General features: G+C 38.2%; 1 protein-coding gene across 1 annotated transcript in view; it reads right to left on the minus strand.

Moving 5' to 3' along the window:
• The window catches only part of LOC136874552 (uncharacterized), a 188851-nt gene that overhangs the window by 143439 nt on the left and 25610 nt on the right, over positions 1-19802 (minus strand). Inside the window, exons 4-5 of the mRNA XM_068227842.1 lie at positions 16963-18210; positions 4018-4211 (exon numbers count right to left, since the gene is read on the minus strand). Coding sequence (XP_068083943.1) covers positions 4018-4211; positions 16963-18210 — 1442 coding nt within the window. The remainder of the gene's footprint in view (positions 1-4017; positions 4212-16962; positions 18211-19802) is intronic.

Below are 19802 nucleotides of genomic sequence, written 5' to 3' on the forward strand. Positions count from 1 at the left end.
ACCATAGCAAGAACTCTAAAATAAAGCCAGAACATATAACAAACAGAAATTTAGGCTTAACCAGAGCATCAGCAGGCACAAAAAGGGATGAAACATGGCAAATCCTAAACAAGCTAAAGATGGAACTATCCAGAGCTGAAACAAACTCTCAGTTCTCTGAGGATTTTTCTGTTGCAGAGATCTCAGCTGCTTTGAAGGAAACAAATTCAGGGAAAGCAGCAGGCTTGGATGGTATCCATGCTGAATTTCTGACGCTCAGTGGTCCTAAAACTATGGAATGGCTTGCTAAATTCTTTAGTGACATCCTAAAGAAAAGAAGACTCTCACCTCTTCTTAAAAGAACTAAAGTACTTGCTGCTGTAAAGCCTGGGAAAAGTGGCTGTAATGCAGAAGATTATCGATCTACTGCTCTACTGAATATCTGCTACAAACTACTAGAGAGATTAATTTATAACAGAATCTCAGCTACAGTACTACAGCACATTCCAGTTGAACAGGCAGGATTCAGAACTAACAGGAGCTGTTGCGATCAGGTTTTGGCACTAACCGGCCACATAGAACAGGGCCTTCAAGAAAAAATGAAAACGACTGCTGTATTTGTGAACTTATCATCAGTCTATGATACAGTCTGACGAAATGGGATGAACCTGAAGTTCCTGAAAATCATCCCTGCAAGACCCTAGCTTCCTTGCTCAACAACATGCTATGCAATCGCCTAATTCAAGTAAATCTCAATGGAAACATAAGCGGATCCTACAGATCAAATGATGGACTGCTGAGTGCTCCACTTCTCTTCAATCTCGATACAGCAGATCTTCCATCTACTGCGTGCCGAAAGTTTATATATGTTGGATGACATAGCCCTAACAGTACAGTCTGCAGACTTTGAGACCGCTGAAGCCATTCTCACACAATATTTCCTAAAAATGGATAGATATTTCAACATGTGGCGATTGAAACCCAATGTAAACAAAACAGAGATTAGTACCTTTCATCTAGACAACAGGAGAGCCCATTACATTCCACAAGGAGCAAATGCTAATGTCCTCCGAACAAAGCTCTTGCCCTAGTACACCCAGGTGCAGAATATTGCAGCCCTGTATGGATCAACGGCCCACTCACAGGAAAAGTTGATGTCCAGATGAATGATACCATGAGGACAGTGTCTGGCACACTCAAATCTACACCACATAAATGGCTGCAGCATTAACTAACATCCATCCTCCTCGCCTTCGAAGACTAACTGCTCTGAAGTAGGAATGGTTAAAGTGTACTGCAAATACACTCTTGCTGATTCATCAGGACTGCACCAACAGAAGCATGGAAGATCAAAATCTCGACATCCATCATGGCAACTAGGAAAGAGGCTGGTTGAATCACAGTACAACATGAATAATGCTTGGAGAGAAGAGTGAGATTCTTCAAACCCCGACCAGCTAGCGTTGATATCTGACCCCTGTAGGAAACTTGATGGGTTCAACTTGCCAAGTAGAATCTGGGTTCCATTGAACAGAGTGCGGACCGGTCTTGGAAGAAGCAACTTCTGGCTCCACAAGTGGGGAAAAATTTCCAGCCCTCAATGCAACTGCAGTAATGCAGCTCAGACAGTCTACCATGTTGTGACGATGTGCCCACTTCAGAGCTTCCACGGAGGATACCACAAACTTCATGCAGCAAATAAAGAGGCAGTGAACTGGCTAAATTCTCTGGACATTAAACTATAAGTTATATTTCCATCAATTGATCCTTTGTCCAACTGTTGTTCTATCTGCTTTAAGTATATATTGTTTTAAGTGTATATATAATTTCTCTGTACCCTCTATATGCCATATGAAATAAATAAATAAATAAATAAATAAATTGACAATTGTTAAAATCTGCCATGTATTACCAACCAATCCAGAAACATGCAATAGCGAATACATCCCTTCACATAGGGCTGGCATCAGGAAGAGCATCCGGCCGTAAAACTGGACCACATTCACCCATGCAATTGGGGAAATAAGTCCATATGCAACCTGATAATGTCTTTAGTTTTACTGAAGCACTTAATTTATTTCAATACTATGTATAACTACTAAAAAACCAAACCCCATGGCACTACAGCCCTTGAAGGACCTTGGCCTACCAAGCGACCGCTGCTCAGCCAGAAGTCCTGCAGATTATGAGGTGTCATGTGGACAGCACGACGAATCCTCTCAGCCATATTTTTGGCTTTTTAGACCGGGGCTGCTATCTCACCATCAGATAGCTCTTCAATTCTAATCAAGCAGGCTGAGTGGGCCACGTATCAGCTCTCAGGTCCAGGTAAAAATCCCTGACGTGGCCAGGAATTGAACCCGGGGTTTCCGGGTAAGTGCAGGCACGCTACCCCTACACCACGGGGCCGGCACACATATAACTACTGTTGTGAACAAAAATAATGTCCACAGGTAGCTGCAATAGCTACACCATGATTTAAACAAAGCTGAGTGCAACTGACCATGTGAAGCGAAAATGTGCCATCACACAATGGATTGTTTCCAAGGGTGCCCATTCCCGGGGGCAAGGTGGAGCTTCCCCCCCCCCCCCCCCCAAGCTCTCAGGAAAAGGCAAAAATCTAGTGTAGTCAGGTGTTTTCCTTTCAAGAAAATTATTTAAAAGTCAGTATTACGTAAAAGCGATAGTATCGTCCCCCACCAACAGGCAGGAGATACCGTGGGTTATTCTACTGCAGAATACAAGTCGCCATTTATCTTCCAAAATATTAAAAATACTACGTATCCCCAGGTCTGGCCCCCCCACCCCTACAAACTGTCATATGGGCGCTCATGATTGTTTCTCATATTATTTCCATGAAATGCATTCCTTACTGCATTTAGGTTTGTCACCCAGGTAGGAGATTCTCTAAGAACAGAGAGATAAAATGGATCATAGAAGATATCCAGCGCTACTCGTGCTGCAAAAGTCACTATGGTAGGAAGAAATCCATTCACAGGTACTTACCACTCGATCTGAGTGTAAAAAAGAAATGGAAATATTTTTGTGCATCTCAAGTAAATGAGGGACTACACTGCTGTCCATATGATGTCTGTCTGCCAGATCATCTGACCAGAGGCTGGTTGGATCCTCAAGTAGCACCAACAAAAGTTATGCTGGTATGGAGAAGCTGCAAAATCCTATGTCGGCGCCAAAATGAGGTGTATTAGGCAAGATGAGGAGTGAGGTAGTTTTAGTTTGCCATTGCTTTCTTCACTGGGCCAGAAAATGCTATTGCAGCACGACTGATCTTATGGGCAACACCTTTCATAACACTCAGATGCACTGGTCATGCTGTAAATGTCATTAGTTAGCACCCCCATACCCCAGCAGTTTCCATATTGTCACAGCCATGGATGAGACTGGAACTTCAGTAGAAGCTACATTTTGGTCTGGCCTGTGTCAAGAGACAGATGCTAAAGTACTGCATCCATGTTCATATGATAAAATACTGAATTTAATCTTGGATTCAATAATCCCCGAATGGATACCTACAACTATTGTGAAAAGATGAAGTTCGCAGAGGCTCGAGAAAAAGATGCAAGAAAGAAAGCAGATATCCACAGCTACAAAGCCACAAAATAACACCCAGCACATTTTATGTACAACTGCAATTAGATCCACCTGGAGCTGCAACAGTATGCATGGAATGTCAACAAAATCACCTAACGTGAGCATAACAGACTCCTACAAAGTTTGCTCAATCAAAAACGGATGGCAGTAGCTCAACAAATAACTCACTAATGGTTGTCAAAATAAATGTTGGACATTGGACCTGTATCAGCAGACCTCACTCACTGTTGCACCAGTAATGGTTAATATTATTTTTTGTTTCAGCTTTTATGTCTTAACTTCTCATTTACTTTACAAATTATGTTTGAGAATTACAAAATTTCTTCATATTCTAGATTATAATGTTTTTGACGTGTCACAAACTTGTCTAAACCCATGCATTTTAAGTAACAAAATAAATATAATCATTTATCATAGCTTTCATACCTGAGCACCCACATTGCAAACCACCTCGACTGCCTCTCGACAGCTCCCTGGCCACCATACTGAATGACAAGCTGTTTGGCATAATCTTGTACCTCAGTGCCAGTAAATTCCCGTCCTCGTTGTTGGCGTAACCAGGTCAGAAATTGTTCATCTATAGAGAGAACTGAAGAACCTTTGTTTCTCCCAGCAGCTCGCTATAAATAATATAATTGCCATTTGTCAATCATCAATAAAAGAATTTACCTCATAGTTAATTCTTATATAATTATATTAACTACAACAACTATTCATTGTTACAAACAATACCATTCCCAAAACCTCTAATGCATGCTATACTAAACTCGAGGAATGCCACAAAGCAGGCTGATGTATAACACCACCCAATTAGAGATGTTTGGTAAATGTCCAAAATAATCAGTTCCCATAGTGAGCAAATTAATCCAAAAAGAATTTCAAAGGCTTTTTTAATAATAAACACTGTATAATTGTGTAATACTGCTCCGCTTTCAACCAAACTGCATTGTTAGTGTACCACTGGACATTATTAGCTGTTTTTTGTAACACAGTTGTTAGCTAAATGTCTCAGGGAGAGTTTATTTACAATTTCAGTATCATGTCATGTTATTGTGCCAGCCCCTGGTCTAAGAGTAGCATGTCTGCTTTTCACCCAGAGGTCCTAGGTTCGATTCGCAGCCAGGTCAGGGATTTTCATTTGGATCTGAGGGCTACTTCGAGGTCCATTTAACCTACGTGTCTACAACTGAGGAGCTATCTGACGGTGAAATGACAGCCCCAGTATACAAAACCAAGAAAAATGCCCGATACGATTTGTTATGCCGAACATATGTCATGTTGTATGTAACCTGCAGGCCTTCGGGCTGAGCAGCGATCACTTGAGTGACCAAGTCCATCAAGGTTCTAGCACCATGGGGATTTGTTTTTGGTCATGTTAATGCACTGCAGTATGGTAAAAGGAAATGTTAAAAATGTTAAAAAGATTGTGACATACGCTGAGGATACTTCAATGGCACAGATATAAATGGCATTGCAATGTATTGTTTGTGTGGCTACTACAATAAATACAATTTTTAAGCATTTCCAAGGAACCAGGACCTTTTTATTGCAGAAAAATGAAAACTGTGGTTGAAAGCAGATGACTACACCAAAGGAAGAGTGTTTACTCATTAGGAAGAGTAAAATAAATCTGCAGCTTTCTGCTGATGACCTAAAGTGGGATTTAACATTGGAGAGATTGAATATATTTCCATTAAAACGGTTTGCCACAGACTGTTGCATGCTCAAAGCAGAGCAAACAAACCAGGAAAGTAGCGGCTTCTGATGGACGTAATGTGCAAAAAGCGACTGATGATATGTGCTAAACTCCATAAAAAATGAACTTTGGAAAACTGAAAAAAGTTGTATTCTCTGATATTGGCATTTTGAAGTTTGTGATCTGCACATTCCATTTATGCATAAGGAGTAATCAGAGAAAATCATCACAAATATTCAACAAGCACCTAAACTACCACAAAAAAAAAATATTCTGGGAATCTTTTTCCTACAAGGAGAAAAACACCACACCTTTACTCCCTCTTCAAGGAATGATGAACAATGATCAGTAGGGCTCAGATATTTATGAAGAGTTGTATTTTGTTCTCTGCCTTTCATTGCATACCTAACTAGTTTTTAATGCAAAAGCGGTGATTCTCGTTAAAAATACCGGTATGTGGTTTCTATTTGTCATATAAATAAATATTTCAATCTTATTTTGACATTATGTCATAATTTGAATTTTTTGGTATAAGTTTCATATTAGTCATATTTGGGCAGTTTGGCAACAGCTCTACAGTGACAAGTAGTCGCCGAGTCATTTGTTTTCACATTAATAGACACAATTTGACATTACTTTATACATCCCGGCAGGGTGCAAAATTCAATTGTCAACAGAGATTTGCAAACTAATCTGCACTTAAGAAAACCCATACCACTAAACTGGCACATACAGGGAAACCTGCCAGAGAATCAAGATCTATGTACAAGGATCTGGGTTCCAGGGAAGTTCTCAACTCATGAGTCAAATGTAACACTAGAAAATAGTAGGAATATTAATACCAGACAACATCTTTCAATGGACCAACCTATACCAGCAGTCAAGGTTTCAAGAGAGCATTATGTAAATTCAGACCTTACTGTTTTTCATATCAATCTTCAGTCGATTAGAAATAAGTTAGGTGAACTTGAAATATTCCTGAATTCATTTCCAGCTGATATTTTATGTATTAATGATCATTGGCTTGTAAAGAATGGGGTTGGTTTTTATATCCCAGCAGGGTATGAGATATTTACATATTTCTGTAGAAATAGGACTTCAAATGGGGGAGTTGCAATATATGGGAAAATAAACTCTAATATGAAATACACTGTTTTAGATTTAGAGGAGTACTGTATAGAAAAGCTATTTGAAGTGGCCAGGGTGATATTTACAAATACTAAATTGATAATTATTTCCCTGTAGCGAACACCAGATTCTGATAATCATGCCTTTCTGAACATGTGGGATCATTTTGCAGAGTACTTAGCGAGGTATCAGAATTACAAAGTTTATTGCATGGGTGATATTAATATTAATATCTTAGTTGAATGATCCATTCTCAGGTCCATGATTTCTATCTTGCCAATGATCAACCCACCAGGAAAAATTCTTGTTTGGACAACATAATCAATAATGTTCAAAACAGTGACTTCACATGTGGTGTTACTGAGCATATATTGTCTGATCATAGTAGTCTCTGGCTAAAATTAAAAACTGAATTGGAAAAGCAACATGACAATAGGCAATTTAAACATTTCAGAAGGGTGGGAGAAAATATTTTAAAGCTAAGAAATGAATTAATTCATATCAATTTTGAAAACATTATACTAAACTCTAATAATGCCTCGGAAGCAACTGAAAATTTTATACAGTTACTAGGTTATTGTGAGGAAGAGTGCTGTCCTAGAACTACAAAGGTAATTAATGGATCAGGTAAAATCAGAGGGAACATAAAGGGAAATGATACAGTCCTTGCCTTGCAACTATCAGGAAGCAAAACAAGGAAAACAAAAAGATAAAGAAAATTATACCCTCATTAAAAAAATTTACCATAAGGAAATTCAACTGGCAAAACAACAAGCTAATTAATATTTTATTAATAACTCTAAAAATAAATGTAAGGCGGCCTGGTCCATCTTAAATGATGAAATTGGGAGGGCAAAGAGGGAGAATTCTGTGCCAATAGAACCGAATGTACTTAATGAATACTTTATAAACAGTGCCAAACAATTGAATATCAGTAACACCGCAGGGGACAACAAAACTGCATACAATAATCTACTAAAGAATAGTGTAACTCCTGAAAATAACCAATCCCCCTTTAAATGGCAAGTTATAAACCTTAAAAAAGTCTGCAAAATGGATGGTCACATGCCAAATCGAACCAAGCGCCAAAATCAGATTTTTTCGTAAACTGGTATAACATTAATGTAGATAGTAATATCTTTCTTGTGCCAAAGTGGTCTAAAGTTACCATGAACCGGGAGGAAGTGATATCACAAAGTTGTTGTGGCATAAGGTTGGTTATACTGATTTCATTCTGCCAGAGTAAACCAAACACCAAAAGAAGATGGCTTCGGAAGGAAATGGTCCACAAGCGAGGCATTTAATTTCATCCAGAAACATCGCAGAAATAATATCAGATATCCAGAGTGACTTCAGTTCTGGCTCCTCAGACCTGTTTGACCCAAAGGAATGGGAAGAATGTATGAGTTGAGGCAAGTTTTGCAATATTTTTACAGTAAATATGTTTAGTTTATTTTGAGGTTAGTAAGAACAGCTACTCGTTCGCCAAAACGGACCATGCTTCTCCGCATTTATACTCCAGATTCACAGCTACTCTTTTGTTCTGAGAGCCAGTGTTACCATACTCGATTCATTGTATCCAAAGAATAAATAGTTTCGTTTCATTAGTTCTGCGAGTTCACGAATAGAGGTCGTAGTGGTACTGTCTTTGGAGTTGGTTCACTTTGGCATATGTTTCCAATGGTCACTGTGATGTATTTGAAGTTGGTCCACTTTGGCAAATATTTCCAATGCAAAATTTTATCGCTTACAGGTATTTTTCTGTAACTTTTTCAGAGCCAAAAATGGATGAAGAACAATGTAGCACAAAGAAAAAGAAATTAACCAGCAGAAAAAGGGAAAATCGAACAGAAAATGGATAAAAGAAGAGAATGGAGAACCCCACATTCAGTCCCATTAGAAACAAGAAAGGCAACACTGCAAAGTGAGCAAAAAAACTGTAAGGAAGGTCAACAGAACCAGAGGAAAGGCATACACAGCTGTGAAAGGAAGACTAGTTCCTGAAAAAAAGCGTCATACTAAAGGGTCGAAGGACAATAGAGCATTTTTTGGACAGTTTTACAACTGTAATTCTTGGGCTACACAAACTGCACTGATTATTGGCTCTGTACAATGTTACGTGTCAGCCGCAGGTGAGTGAAAAATGTAGGCATTTCTTCAAGAAATCTCAGCCGAAAATACCTCAGATGTTCATCTACAGATGGGGATGCTGAGGTATGCAAAGACATGTTTATGAAGACATTGCAAGTAAGCAGTGATAAAAATTCATAGGGCACTGATGGAGGCTAAGACAGGTACAATACAAGACCAACAAGGGGTGCATGAACCACATAATAAAAGTACTGTACCTCCAGTACTGTAGACCTTATTAGAGAACACATTGAAAGCTTCCCTGCAGTTTATAGCCACTACACCAGGAAAGATTCAAATAAAAAGTACTTGAATACTAATCTAGAGTTTAATGTACAGGCTATTTCTTGAGAAAGTTAAACAAGAAGGTTGTGTTCAGAAATGATTATAGCATGGTCAGACAGCTGCGGTGGTCAGAACAGAAATTTCAAGATGGCTTGCTTCTGGATGTTTGTGGTCCAGTCTTCTGAGATAATCATTAAAGAAGTTATCCACAAGTTTGCTGAACCAGGATATTCTTACCTACCTAACGACAGTGCATCTGGAGATATAGAGAGAAAGCTTAAGTATCACCCCGAGGTCTATGCTCCATCACAATGGCATGACATAATTACATGTGCAAGAGTAAGGAAAAATCCATTTGAAGTAAGTGTAATGGAAACAGAAGATTTTAAATGCAGTGAAATTCTGCAGCAACATCTTGTTAACTGTAAAAAGAATGATTCAGCTGACAAAGTTGAATGGCTTAAGATCAAAGAAATGAGATTTACGAAAGGAAAGCCTGGCATAATGGATTATACATACACTCACAACGAGGACTATGAATACTTTTCAATGAACTTCAATAAAAGACTGAAGGGCAGACCAACAAACCTTGGTGAACTTGATCTTCAAATACTCTACGCAAAGGCTAGACCTTTGAGTGAAGACAAGCGTAAAGATATGAAAAGTCTAATGAAATACGTCCCTCCAGTATATCATTCATTTTATGAAAGGATTCACAAGTGCTAGTGTATAAAACATCACTACTTTTGAACCTGTGAGGAAATCGGTACTGAATCTGCATGAAGTATGATTTTCTAGGGTATTCATATGCAATTTAATTTGAAATGGTACTGGTACATGGATTTTATTTTACCAAGGGTATCAGTTGTTGTATTTTGTTAACTTTTATTAGTTCATTCATCTTTGTTTGTAATGTCTAAATGTGAATTAAGAATAAATCAAAATACTGTACTTTGTATGCTAAAATGGACCATATCCCAATCATCTGGAAAAAGTAACGTAATTCAGAATGGAAATGTGCTGCATGGTTCCTAAAAGTATAACAAGAAAAGTATAACTGTGTAAATTGTTGGTACAAAATATTAGAAACCAGAGTCAACAGCAGATTTTTCAATTTAACTGTAACTTTGAGCCTTAATTTCTCAGAATGTTTCTTTTGGCACTTAGTTCGATTTGGCATATGACCATCCAAATAGTCTCAGAACTAACTTCTTCAAACTGTGAAGACTACTATGGCATAAGTAATCTTATTCTAAAACAAATTATCGACATCATAATAATTCCTTTAACTCACCTCATCAATTGGATACTGGCTGAGGGGGACTTTCCCAGAATGTCTAAAAATTACAGTTACAATTCCTGTGTTTAAGAATGGAGATGTTATGGATCCAGGCAGTTATCAACCCATTTCAATTGTTCCAATCATATCTAAGATAATAGAACTTTGTATAAAGGAACAGCTATCTGTATATTTTGAAAAGTATAATTTATTAAACACCACACAGTTTGGGTTCAGAACAAATAAATCCACCATTAAAGTCTTAGAAGCTGTTGTGACTGAAATTATTCAAGGCTTTGAGTCTCACCACATTACAAGTGCTACATTCTTAGACCACAGCAAAGCTTTTGATTCAGTACCGCACAATATATTAGTAAGTAAGCTTAGATACTATGGCGTGAAAGATTTACAGTTATTATTAAGTACATCCTACCTCAATGACAGGTATCAAATTGTACTGGTAGAAAATCAACGATCTAGGGCTCTCAAAGTAAAAACAGGGGTGGTTCAGGGTTCAGTTATAGGAACTTTCCTCTTCCTTGTGTATATAAATGATATTATTAGTAATTTACCCTGTAGGTCAGTGCTCTATGCAGATTACATTACTATCATAACAAGCAATAGAGACTTAAAATATGTTGAGGAGGAAAGGATAGAAATGCTACACAAATCATCCTCTTGGTTGCAGGCAAATAAACTTATCCTAAATAATAACAAGACAGAAGTGATCTACATCCATTTAATTAATTCAGGTCTAGGTTATAATGATCAAAATTCTGTCAAATTATTGGGATTGTATCTGGATTGTAAATTAACTTGGAAAAAAAAAACACACACACACAAAAGTTATGTACAAAACTGGCTAGAGTGATATTTTTGCTTTGCAGACTCAAAGGATCAGTTAGTAGTAGTCAGATGATGAATGCATACTATGCCTTCTTTCACTCACACTTATCATATGGTACCATGTTATGGGGTAACTCAACAGGGGCTCAAGATGTGTTCAAGTGGCAAAAGAAGGCAATAAGATGTATTAAAGGTAAGGCCACAAGGGAGTCATGTAGACCTGTGTTCCAAGACCTTGCAATTATGACTCTTCCCTCATTCTACGTTTATCACAGTATACTCAATACTAAAGAATACCTCATCGACCTAACAACTCGCAGAAATGTACACTCATATGGCACAAGATATAGGAACGACTTAGATATACCACATGTTAGGCTGAGGAAAACACATGAAAACTATAGATATAATGGCATTAAATTATTCAACAAACTACCTGCCCATGTAAAGGATATGCCCCTATGTAACTTCAAAAGAACCCTTAAAAATTGGTCAACATCCAATAGCTTCTACTCAGTATCTGAATTTGAGGAGAAATAACACTGTTTCAAGGTGGGTAATAAAGGCCAATGCCATTCTAACACGTTGGTAAATTAGTAGTTATTTATCACTCTTTTGGACGAATAATGTTATGTTTATTTTAACTCTTTTGTACATAGTTATATTTATTTACTGTGCTTAATGAGATACTTGTAATATTGTGTAACTATGTACCTATGACACTGTCCATTGCAACTGCCAGTTGCCTAACAACAATAAAATTCTATTCTCTTCTACTCTAATCCTTTCAGCCATTATTCCTGGCTCTTTAGACCCAGATCGCCATCTCACTGTTAGATAGCTCCTCTATTAATTATAATCACATAGCCTTCATATCCAGGTGAAAATGCCTGACCTGGCAGAAAACCCGGGGCCTCCGGATGAGAGGTAGGCAAGCTAGAACTCGGGACCGGGTTCAAACATTAATTACACAAGTTAGAAATCTCAAACTTTACATTGACTTTTACTAGGGAGACTTGTCAGTTTGCCGTGAAAACTTCTTTCAGTTCAGCAACTTTGATCAGCCAAGCTCAATGAAGAATACTAAATAAAGCCAAGCCAAACAACAATCGATCATGAGTAGTTTTTAATTCTCTAATCTAATTAAATAAAGCACATGCAATACAAAAGTGCCCAACAGGATAGTAAAATCCCTTCGTTTTCTTGTTTTCCATTGTAATTTGGTCACCGGTATACTGTTTGTAGTAAGTTTCTGTAAGTCTTTTACCCAATAAATTAGGCCTATATGACTTTTATAGGTTATTGTGAATTTAAGAACATGGTTTTGAATATAATTCTCAAGAGTTTGCAAATACATTATATTCAATTCTACCCGTCACCAATCACAAGCAAATTGGAAAGAAAAAGTAACACAGGCCTGCGAAGATTTTCTGGCAAAAGTAATTGTATGTGATATGCGTTACATTTAGTGTCCTTATGTAAAAAATAATACCAGTTGTTTCGTATCACGTACAGATTTGTCGCAAGTCCATCTCATGTTTATGCTAATGGAGCTTCGTTATTGTAAATGAGGTTTGGATTGGTTGTATGGAATGCAGGTATGGACATGTCTAAGAGAAAATACTGTATGTGCTCTGTATTGGAGGGGAGTAGTTAATCATAGAGGAATACCAGAAGAACAATTAGAACAGTTCCAGTTCATGCATGTGCAATGTCAGGCAAGGTCAAAACACCAAAATCGCGTTTCTCCATAGTCTGAGAGGAGAATCTGAGGTGTGTCACGCCGTTGTCTACAAGTTACAACGTGCACTTGAAGTCGAATGAGTGAATAAGTGAGTTAATTTGTGTTAAAATGGCAAGTGGCAGTGATGTTCGGAGGCAAAAATGTGTGAACAATCCCAGCTATTTGTGTTATATATGTGGCCTGTATACAATTAAAGGCCAGAAGCAAAATATTTTGCCATTCATAAAAAGCCTGTACTTGGCATAGTTAAACATGAAGTTAGGTATTAAGTTGAAAGAAGATATATGATGGTTCAACCTTTCAATACTATTAAAATAAGAAACGTAAGTTTTACATTCCTACTTAATTATAACTGGTACCAGTTTCGACCAGTATTCTTGGTCATCATCAGCCGATCACAAATAAGTATAACAGACAGGTAAATAAAATGTGAAGTTTAAATAATTCCGTCAGTTGCTGTTTTTGAAGCACAAAACCACTTTAGGGAGCACTGTGTGTTGAAATTTCAGCCAATCACAAATACGTATAAAAGATGATGCACAGGTAAACAAAATGTGAAGATTAAATAATCCTGTCAGATGCTGTTTATGAAGCACTATAACACTTTAGGGAGTACTGTGTGTTGATATTTGAATATTATGAAGAAGTCTAGAATCAAATACGTATTTTACAGTATTTTCTAGACTTTCTAGACTTCATGGAACCGCTTGCTATGTTCCTTGCTGAATTTGCAGGAAAATAATCCAGATGACTGTGCAGGAAATGTAATTTTAAGCTCATGCGGCAACCCAATTTCTGGAAGTTGTACAGCATGGTTTCCACAATCTGTTGGTAGCTGACATCTTTAACAATACCCAGGAATTTGCTACAAACATCCTTGAATGATTCCCATGCGTGAAGCTGTGTTTTGTTCATCATCATACTGAATGTCACATCCTTCATAAGCTTCCGAATTTGGGGGCCGTCAAAAACACCTTCCTTAATTTTGGCATCCGGCAGTCCTGGACATTTCTGACAGAGGTACTGAAAGCAGGGACTGCCTCTATTCGAACTCTTCATGTACTGATTCATAATTCCCAATTTAATATGTAAAGGGGGTAATAACACCCTTTGAGGATCAATTAATGGACGATTTACAATGTTTTTTCTCCAGACACGAACTGTTTCCTCTTGGGCCACTCAGACACTAACCAGTGACAATTCCTGTCCTGAGAGTCCCACTCACACAGAAAACAGGGGAATTTTGTATATCCTCCTTGCTGCCCTAACATGATACCGCACACTTTTAAATCACAGCACAGTAACCATCTGTGTTCATTGTAGTTCAGTTTCTACAACACCATAGATAAATTGTGAGAATTTTCAAGAAAAGGGCAATGGGACGTTTCCATGATGTCAGATTATTGTTGGTGTCTAGTGCGAGATAACACTACTGAGGAACACAAACGCAAATCAACACAGTGTTCATTCACATTAAAGTGCAGCAAACAATAGTGTTCTTGTAGCGAGATTCATAAATACTAGCAACGAACATGTTACTTTTTTGTATATTCATTGCAATTTGATCATGTCCCATTAAAATTATATATATTCTCTATTAAGGTGTTTTCTATTGAAATTACAACAATAGTCAAATTTGGATTTCAAGTAAGGGAAAAAACTGTACACGACAGGCAAAAATGGTTTACATATTCAAAATCAGCACACCTAAATTAGGGTAAATCACTACTTCAACCTTTTGCCGGAGAGAATTTTTTTTCTTTTTGCAGGCCAGTGTAATCAAAACTACAGAAACTTTGATTTATTCATGACCTTGAACTCAGCTGGAAATAGCATTGAAACACTTGCTCCACAAGCCAATACAAGTGGGAAATGGGAACTTTCTAAATGTTACACTGCACACGTAAAACAATTGTGGTTTTTATGAGGACATTTTAACATAAAAATGTAAACGTAAAAATCTGTCTTATATTAGGACCAAATCAGTAATAGGCAATCTCAGGACCTCCCATGGCTTTATAGATGTAAAGTGCAACATCTCTTCTAGTCTCAGAAACGTAATTGTGTCCAATCATATTAAAATACTAGATTTGTGTTAAGAAGGAGGAATTTTGATTCCTGTCTGAAAGCACAGTGACTATATAGTACCCAGAGAGAAGTGCCAAAAACCTGTTTGGCGATACAATTGAGAAAAAAAAAAGTTAAAAAAAAACTAACTCTGGACATAATGTAGATGTTTTAAAAGTATGAACATTTTATGAAACTCATTCTGTTTTCAAGTAGAGCTGTCGGAATGCCAGTTGTTGCGGCCACAATCTGCTTTATTATTTCCAAACTTTCCCTAAATAATACGAACCGAATGCTATGTTAAGATGGTTCCTTATGCAAGTTTACCGCTGATCGCTTTCCCAGTGCAGTACTTGGTCTAATCACCCCAATGATGGGATGTTAATGCCAAGATTCATAGGTATCTCATAGCCGTCCTTTCGTGAGGTACTGTTTCTTGAAAAATGTTTCACTGAGGATTTAGCGCTGATGAGGCTGAAATTTCTGCATAGTTGATACAGGAAATAGTTTCTTCAAGGAATGGATAATGTGGAATTTTTGAAACATGATTTAATTAGGATGCTTGCGGGACTCTGTAATTTGAATGAATAATTTGGGACAATGTAGTTTCCGGGAAAGGATAATTGAGGTTGCACTGTATATTCAACACGTTTACATCTCGATGACAACCCTAAATGCAGATCATTGATAAAGGATTGATTGTTTGATAGACAGATAGATACATATCAGTTTATACTGAGTTACTGCCAATGATAGGGGCTGCCTGGCCAAGGTGGTAAAGGTTTGCTTAGCTCACCCCGAAGGACGCGGGTCCGATTCCCCACCAGGAAGTCGAAAATTTAAGAAATGAGATTTCCACTTCCAGAGGTGCACATAACCCTGAGATTTGCTTTGCCATTACTGTCAAAGATGTCTTCCATTTAGACACACAACAGATCCCTTTTCTAAATCATTATATTATATTATATTATATTATATTATATTATATTATGTTATGTTATGTTATGTTATATTATATTATATTATATTATATTATATTATATTATATTATATTATATTATATTATATTATATTATATTATATTATATTTGCCTTTATTTGTAGTGGCAAAATTAGGACTCATGGTCCTCTCTTACACTTAACCACACTTCATTAACATTGTACATCTGAGAGCAATATTCATAATCTTATCTTAAAACTACCATTACAAACTAGAAACAAAATATGAAACAAAATAACATAAACTCTATAAATATTCTTAGTCATGTCTTAAAACTATCGTTACAAATTAAAAGTTGATTGACACTAAATACCATAAGCACAGTAAACGTACATTCATACACACATTCACTCTACCAGATTCATTCAGCCTGGCGGCGCACATCGAGGAGATGCTCACGGCAAGACAACTTGAAGGAATTTAAGGATTGTATGGCTCTAATGTTGTGGGGGAGAGAATTCCATATTCTAGCTCCATTTGCAACAAAGGAACGGCTAAATGCTGCTGACCTGCTGAGAGAGATAGCAAGTGTACTGCCAGAGCGTGTGTTATGCTGGTGGAAAGAGGATAGGAAATTGAGTTGTGAAGATAAGTAGTATGGGATATTCTCTTTTAATACTCGAAAGATTAATACTTCCACGTGGAGGTTTCTATTTTGTTCAAATTTTAGAAGGGAAAGTTGTCGATAATAAGGGGTAACATGAGCATCATAGCGTAAGGAAAAGATAAATCTAATACACGAGTTCATAGCACGTTGTAATCGGTTTAGTTGTTCTCTCGTGGCATCAATTAGTACTACGTCACAGTAGGAAAATATAGGGAGGATAAGAGTATTTATAAGCCTAATTCTCATGTTTAGTGGCAGCATATTTTGATGATATTTTAGTGGGTGAAGGGACGCGTACACTTTTCTACAGATATTTGTTCATGTTCAGATCATGTTCAGATTAACTAATATGCTACTGAACATTAGTTAGATTTTCCATCCCCTTTCTTTCTTTACTACAGTAGTGTAACTTAAAAAAGGATGCAGAAATTATTCAAGCATAAAATACAAAATAAATAGTCCACATAATCATGACATACTTAATCTGCATCAATGTTTGCCTGAAACATGAACACTACTTTGTTAAAACTCTCTTCTTAGGATGACCAGACAATAAAAGAATATGTATTAAAAATTTTGCTCTACGTACCCTTGATGTAAGTTTTTTCCTGGCTTTGTCTTTCTTCCAAGTGGTAATGGACCCCTGATGCACACTGAACTTCTTTGCTGTTTCCTTCAAGGTATGGTTTGCAACATATGATAAGACTTTATCTTTAAAGTGAGGTAAGTACCGTTTACCATTTTTGCATAATTCAAACTTTGATAATACAGTACTCTTAGTACCAGTACTGAGGGTCAACTCAGAATTTTGAGACTTCGTATCTTGACTACTAACACACATATTTTGAACATATTCTTCAGAAGTATTCTGAATACTGTTTACTGGATCATATTCCTTGAAAGGATTTTCCATCACTGATGAAGGGATCATTTCCACATGAGCTTTCACAAGATAATTGTCCTTAATGGAGGAGTTTCTACCTTCATTCTCTAATGTCACTGAGACAGATGGTGGAGTTTCAGTGCTAAAAGTTAGTGTTGCTATTTCTGGCGAGCTGCTCTTGTCATTACACTTTGGAAAAAACCAATTAGCTAAATCCTTCAATTTATCTGCACTTAAATGGATGCTAGCTGAATCACAATTATTCTTGCCAGAATCATCCGACGACTGAGGGAAGGAATCTTTCCCACAATTGATTGCAACTATGTCTGTATTAGGATGGGAAAGTTCCTGTGGCATTACTCCAATAATACCTGAGAAATTTAACAAATTACCTGAATCATCACTGGTTGTCAGGTTTAAGACATCACTAAGATTCAAAAGTTTACTGTCAATGTTTTTTGAGTTTCTAGAGGGGCACTGTTGATCATTTTCCGCCAGTATAGTAGAAGAACTAAGAGCATTTTCTATATTCAGTACACTATTGTTACGATCATTCCCATGCTGAGCAAATCCTTCTGAGGTTATTTCACATGGAATGAATTCTATTTCAGGTACCACATTTGTACTTCCAGTTTTTACTTCATTCATACAAGTAGTTTTGGGTTTTTCTCCATTATTAGATGAGACTTCAGTTTTTACTATATTCTGAGATAGCCCATCAACTGAAGTATTCACCTTGACACAAGCCTTATTTTTCTTAGCCTGGTTCTCCTGTTCTAGAATTTCTTGTTTTAGTTCTTTGGTAGCAACTTCACGCAAAATCTCCAAAGAATCTATAGGATGACAACTATTATTTTCAAGAGTATCTGATGCATCATTCACTGGTATATCAGGCATAACTGGACTATAGCATTTCCAGCGTTTGATCCAACGTCTATACCACCCATCAGATGCCTGAAACAAAATAATTTAAACTACTTAATCTCAACTTCTAAAGTGATCCAAATTCCCAATCAAGGCACAGTAGATCAATAATACAAACAATGACAAAGAAATAAACTAGTGTTATAAACTAGTGGTGTATGAATAAAAGTAAATATTAGTACCTGAGCTGTCAAGTAATGACCCAGTTAAAAGAGCAGTAATTCTATTTACTTGTATCTGAATACAGAGCTATTGCTCCAAGACCTGAGCAATTACTAGCGATTCTGACATTAACCTTTTCACTGCTGCGATTGAGCATACTCAAGCTGCGTGAAATGGTCCGCCAGTGCTGCGATCGAGTATACTAGAGCCAGACTTTGCGCCGCCAATGTTGCGGTCGAATATACTCAATCTGCCTTATAAACGTGTTATATGCTTCTGCCATCTATTAGTCACACTTTAAACTAAGTAGTTTACACTGACTTAGCAAATGTCATGGGATAGTCACCTAATAGCATGTGGGGCCTCCTCTGGCCCTGCGAACTGCAGTGAGATGCCGTGGAAGTGAGTCGACAAGTCCCTGGTAGTCCTCTGGATGCAGCTGACACCAAATTGTTTGCGGAGCGACCGCCAATGCAGGTCTGTTCGTGGGTGCAAGATCCATGGCACGGAGTCTGCATTCCAGGACATCCCAGATATGCTCGATAGGGTTCATATCGGGGCTCCTGGGTGGCCATGGCAGTCGCTGGATCTCCGCTGCATGTTCCTGGAACCATTCCCGGGCGATGTGGGAGCGATGTGGCGGTGCGTTATCATCTTGAAACACCGCAGAACCATCTGGGCACTGGACGGCCAGAAATGGGTGGAGATGGTCTCCGACCAGCTCAACATACCGCGTACCATTCAAAGTCTCTTCCAGAACAACTAGCGGGCCCATTCCATATCAGGAAAATGCACCCCAGACCATAACAAAGACACCAGCGCCTTGGACCACACCTTCGAGGCAGGCGGGATCCATCGCTTCATATGGTCTGCGCCATACACGGTGCCTACCATCGGCATGCTGCAGTTGAAATCGTGATTCGTCCCACCATATCACGTTACGCCATTGTTTCAGTGTCCATCCCTGGTGACTGGCGACAAATGCGCGTCGTTGTGCCCAATGACGTTGGGTTAAAAGTGGCACCCGTGTGCGCCGGCTTCCATACCCCATAGAACCCATGTTCCTACGGATTGTCCAAATGGGAGACGTGTCTAGCACGGCCTGTGTTGAATTGAGCCGTGATTTGTTGCACGGCTGCCCATCTGTCACTATTGACAATCCGTCTCAGATGTCGCTGGTCACGGTCACCGAGGGTGGCTGGACAGCCGGTCGTTTGTCTGTTGTGGATGGTGACAACCGCATTCAACCATTCACGATACATCCTGGACACGGTTGATCGTGTGAAGCCGAATTCCCGCACCCCTTCCGAAATCGCACTTCCCATCCGTCGGGCACCGACCACCATACCCCGTTTGAATGGTGTCAGCTCACGACGACATTCCATGTTACACCTGTCACATGCACAGCAACTGCTCACAAGGTCTCCTATACAACTACCACTGGCACAGGGGGCATGTGG

This window comes from Anabrus simplex, chromosome 5 (assembly GCF_040414725.1).
Source record: "Anabrus simplex isolate iqAnaSimp1 chromosome 5, ASM4041472v1, whole genome shotgun sequence".
Lineage (NCBI taxonomy): Eukaryota > Metazoa > Arthropoda > Insecta > Orthoptera > Tettigoniidae > Anabrus > Anabrus simplex.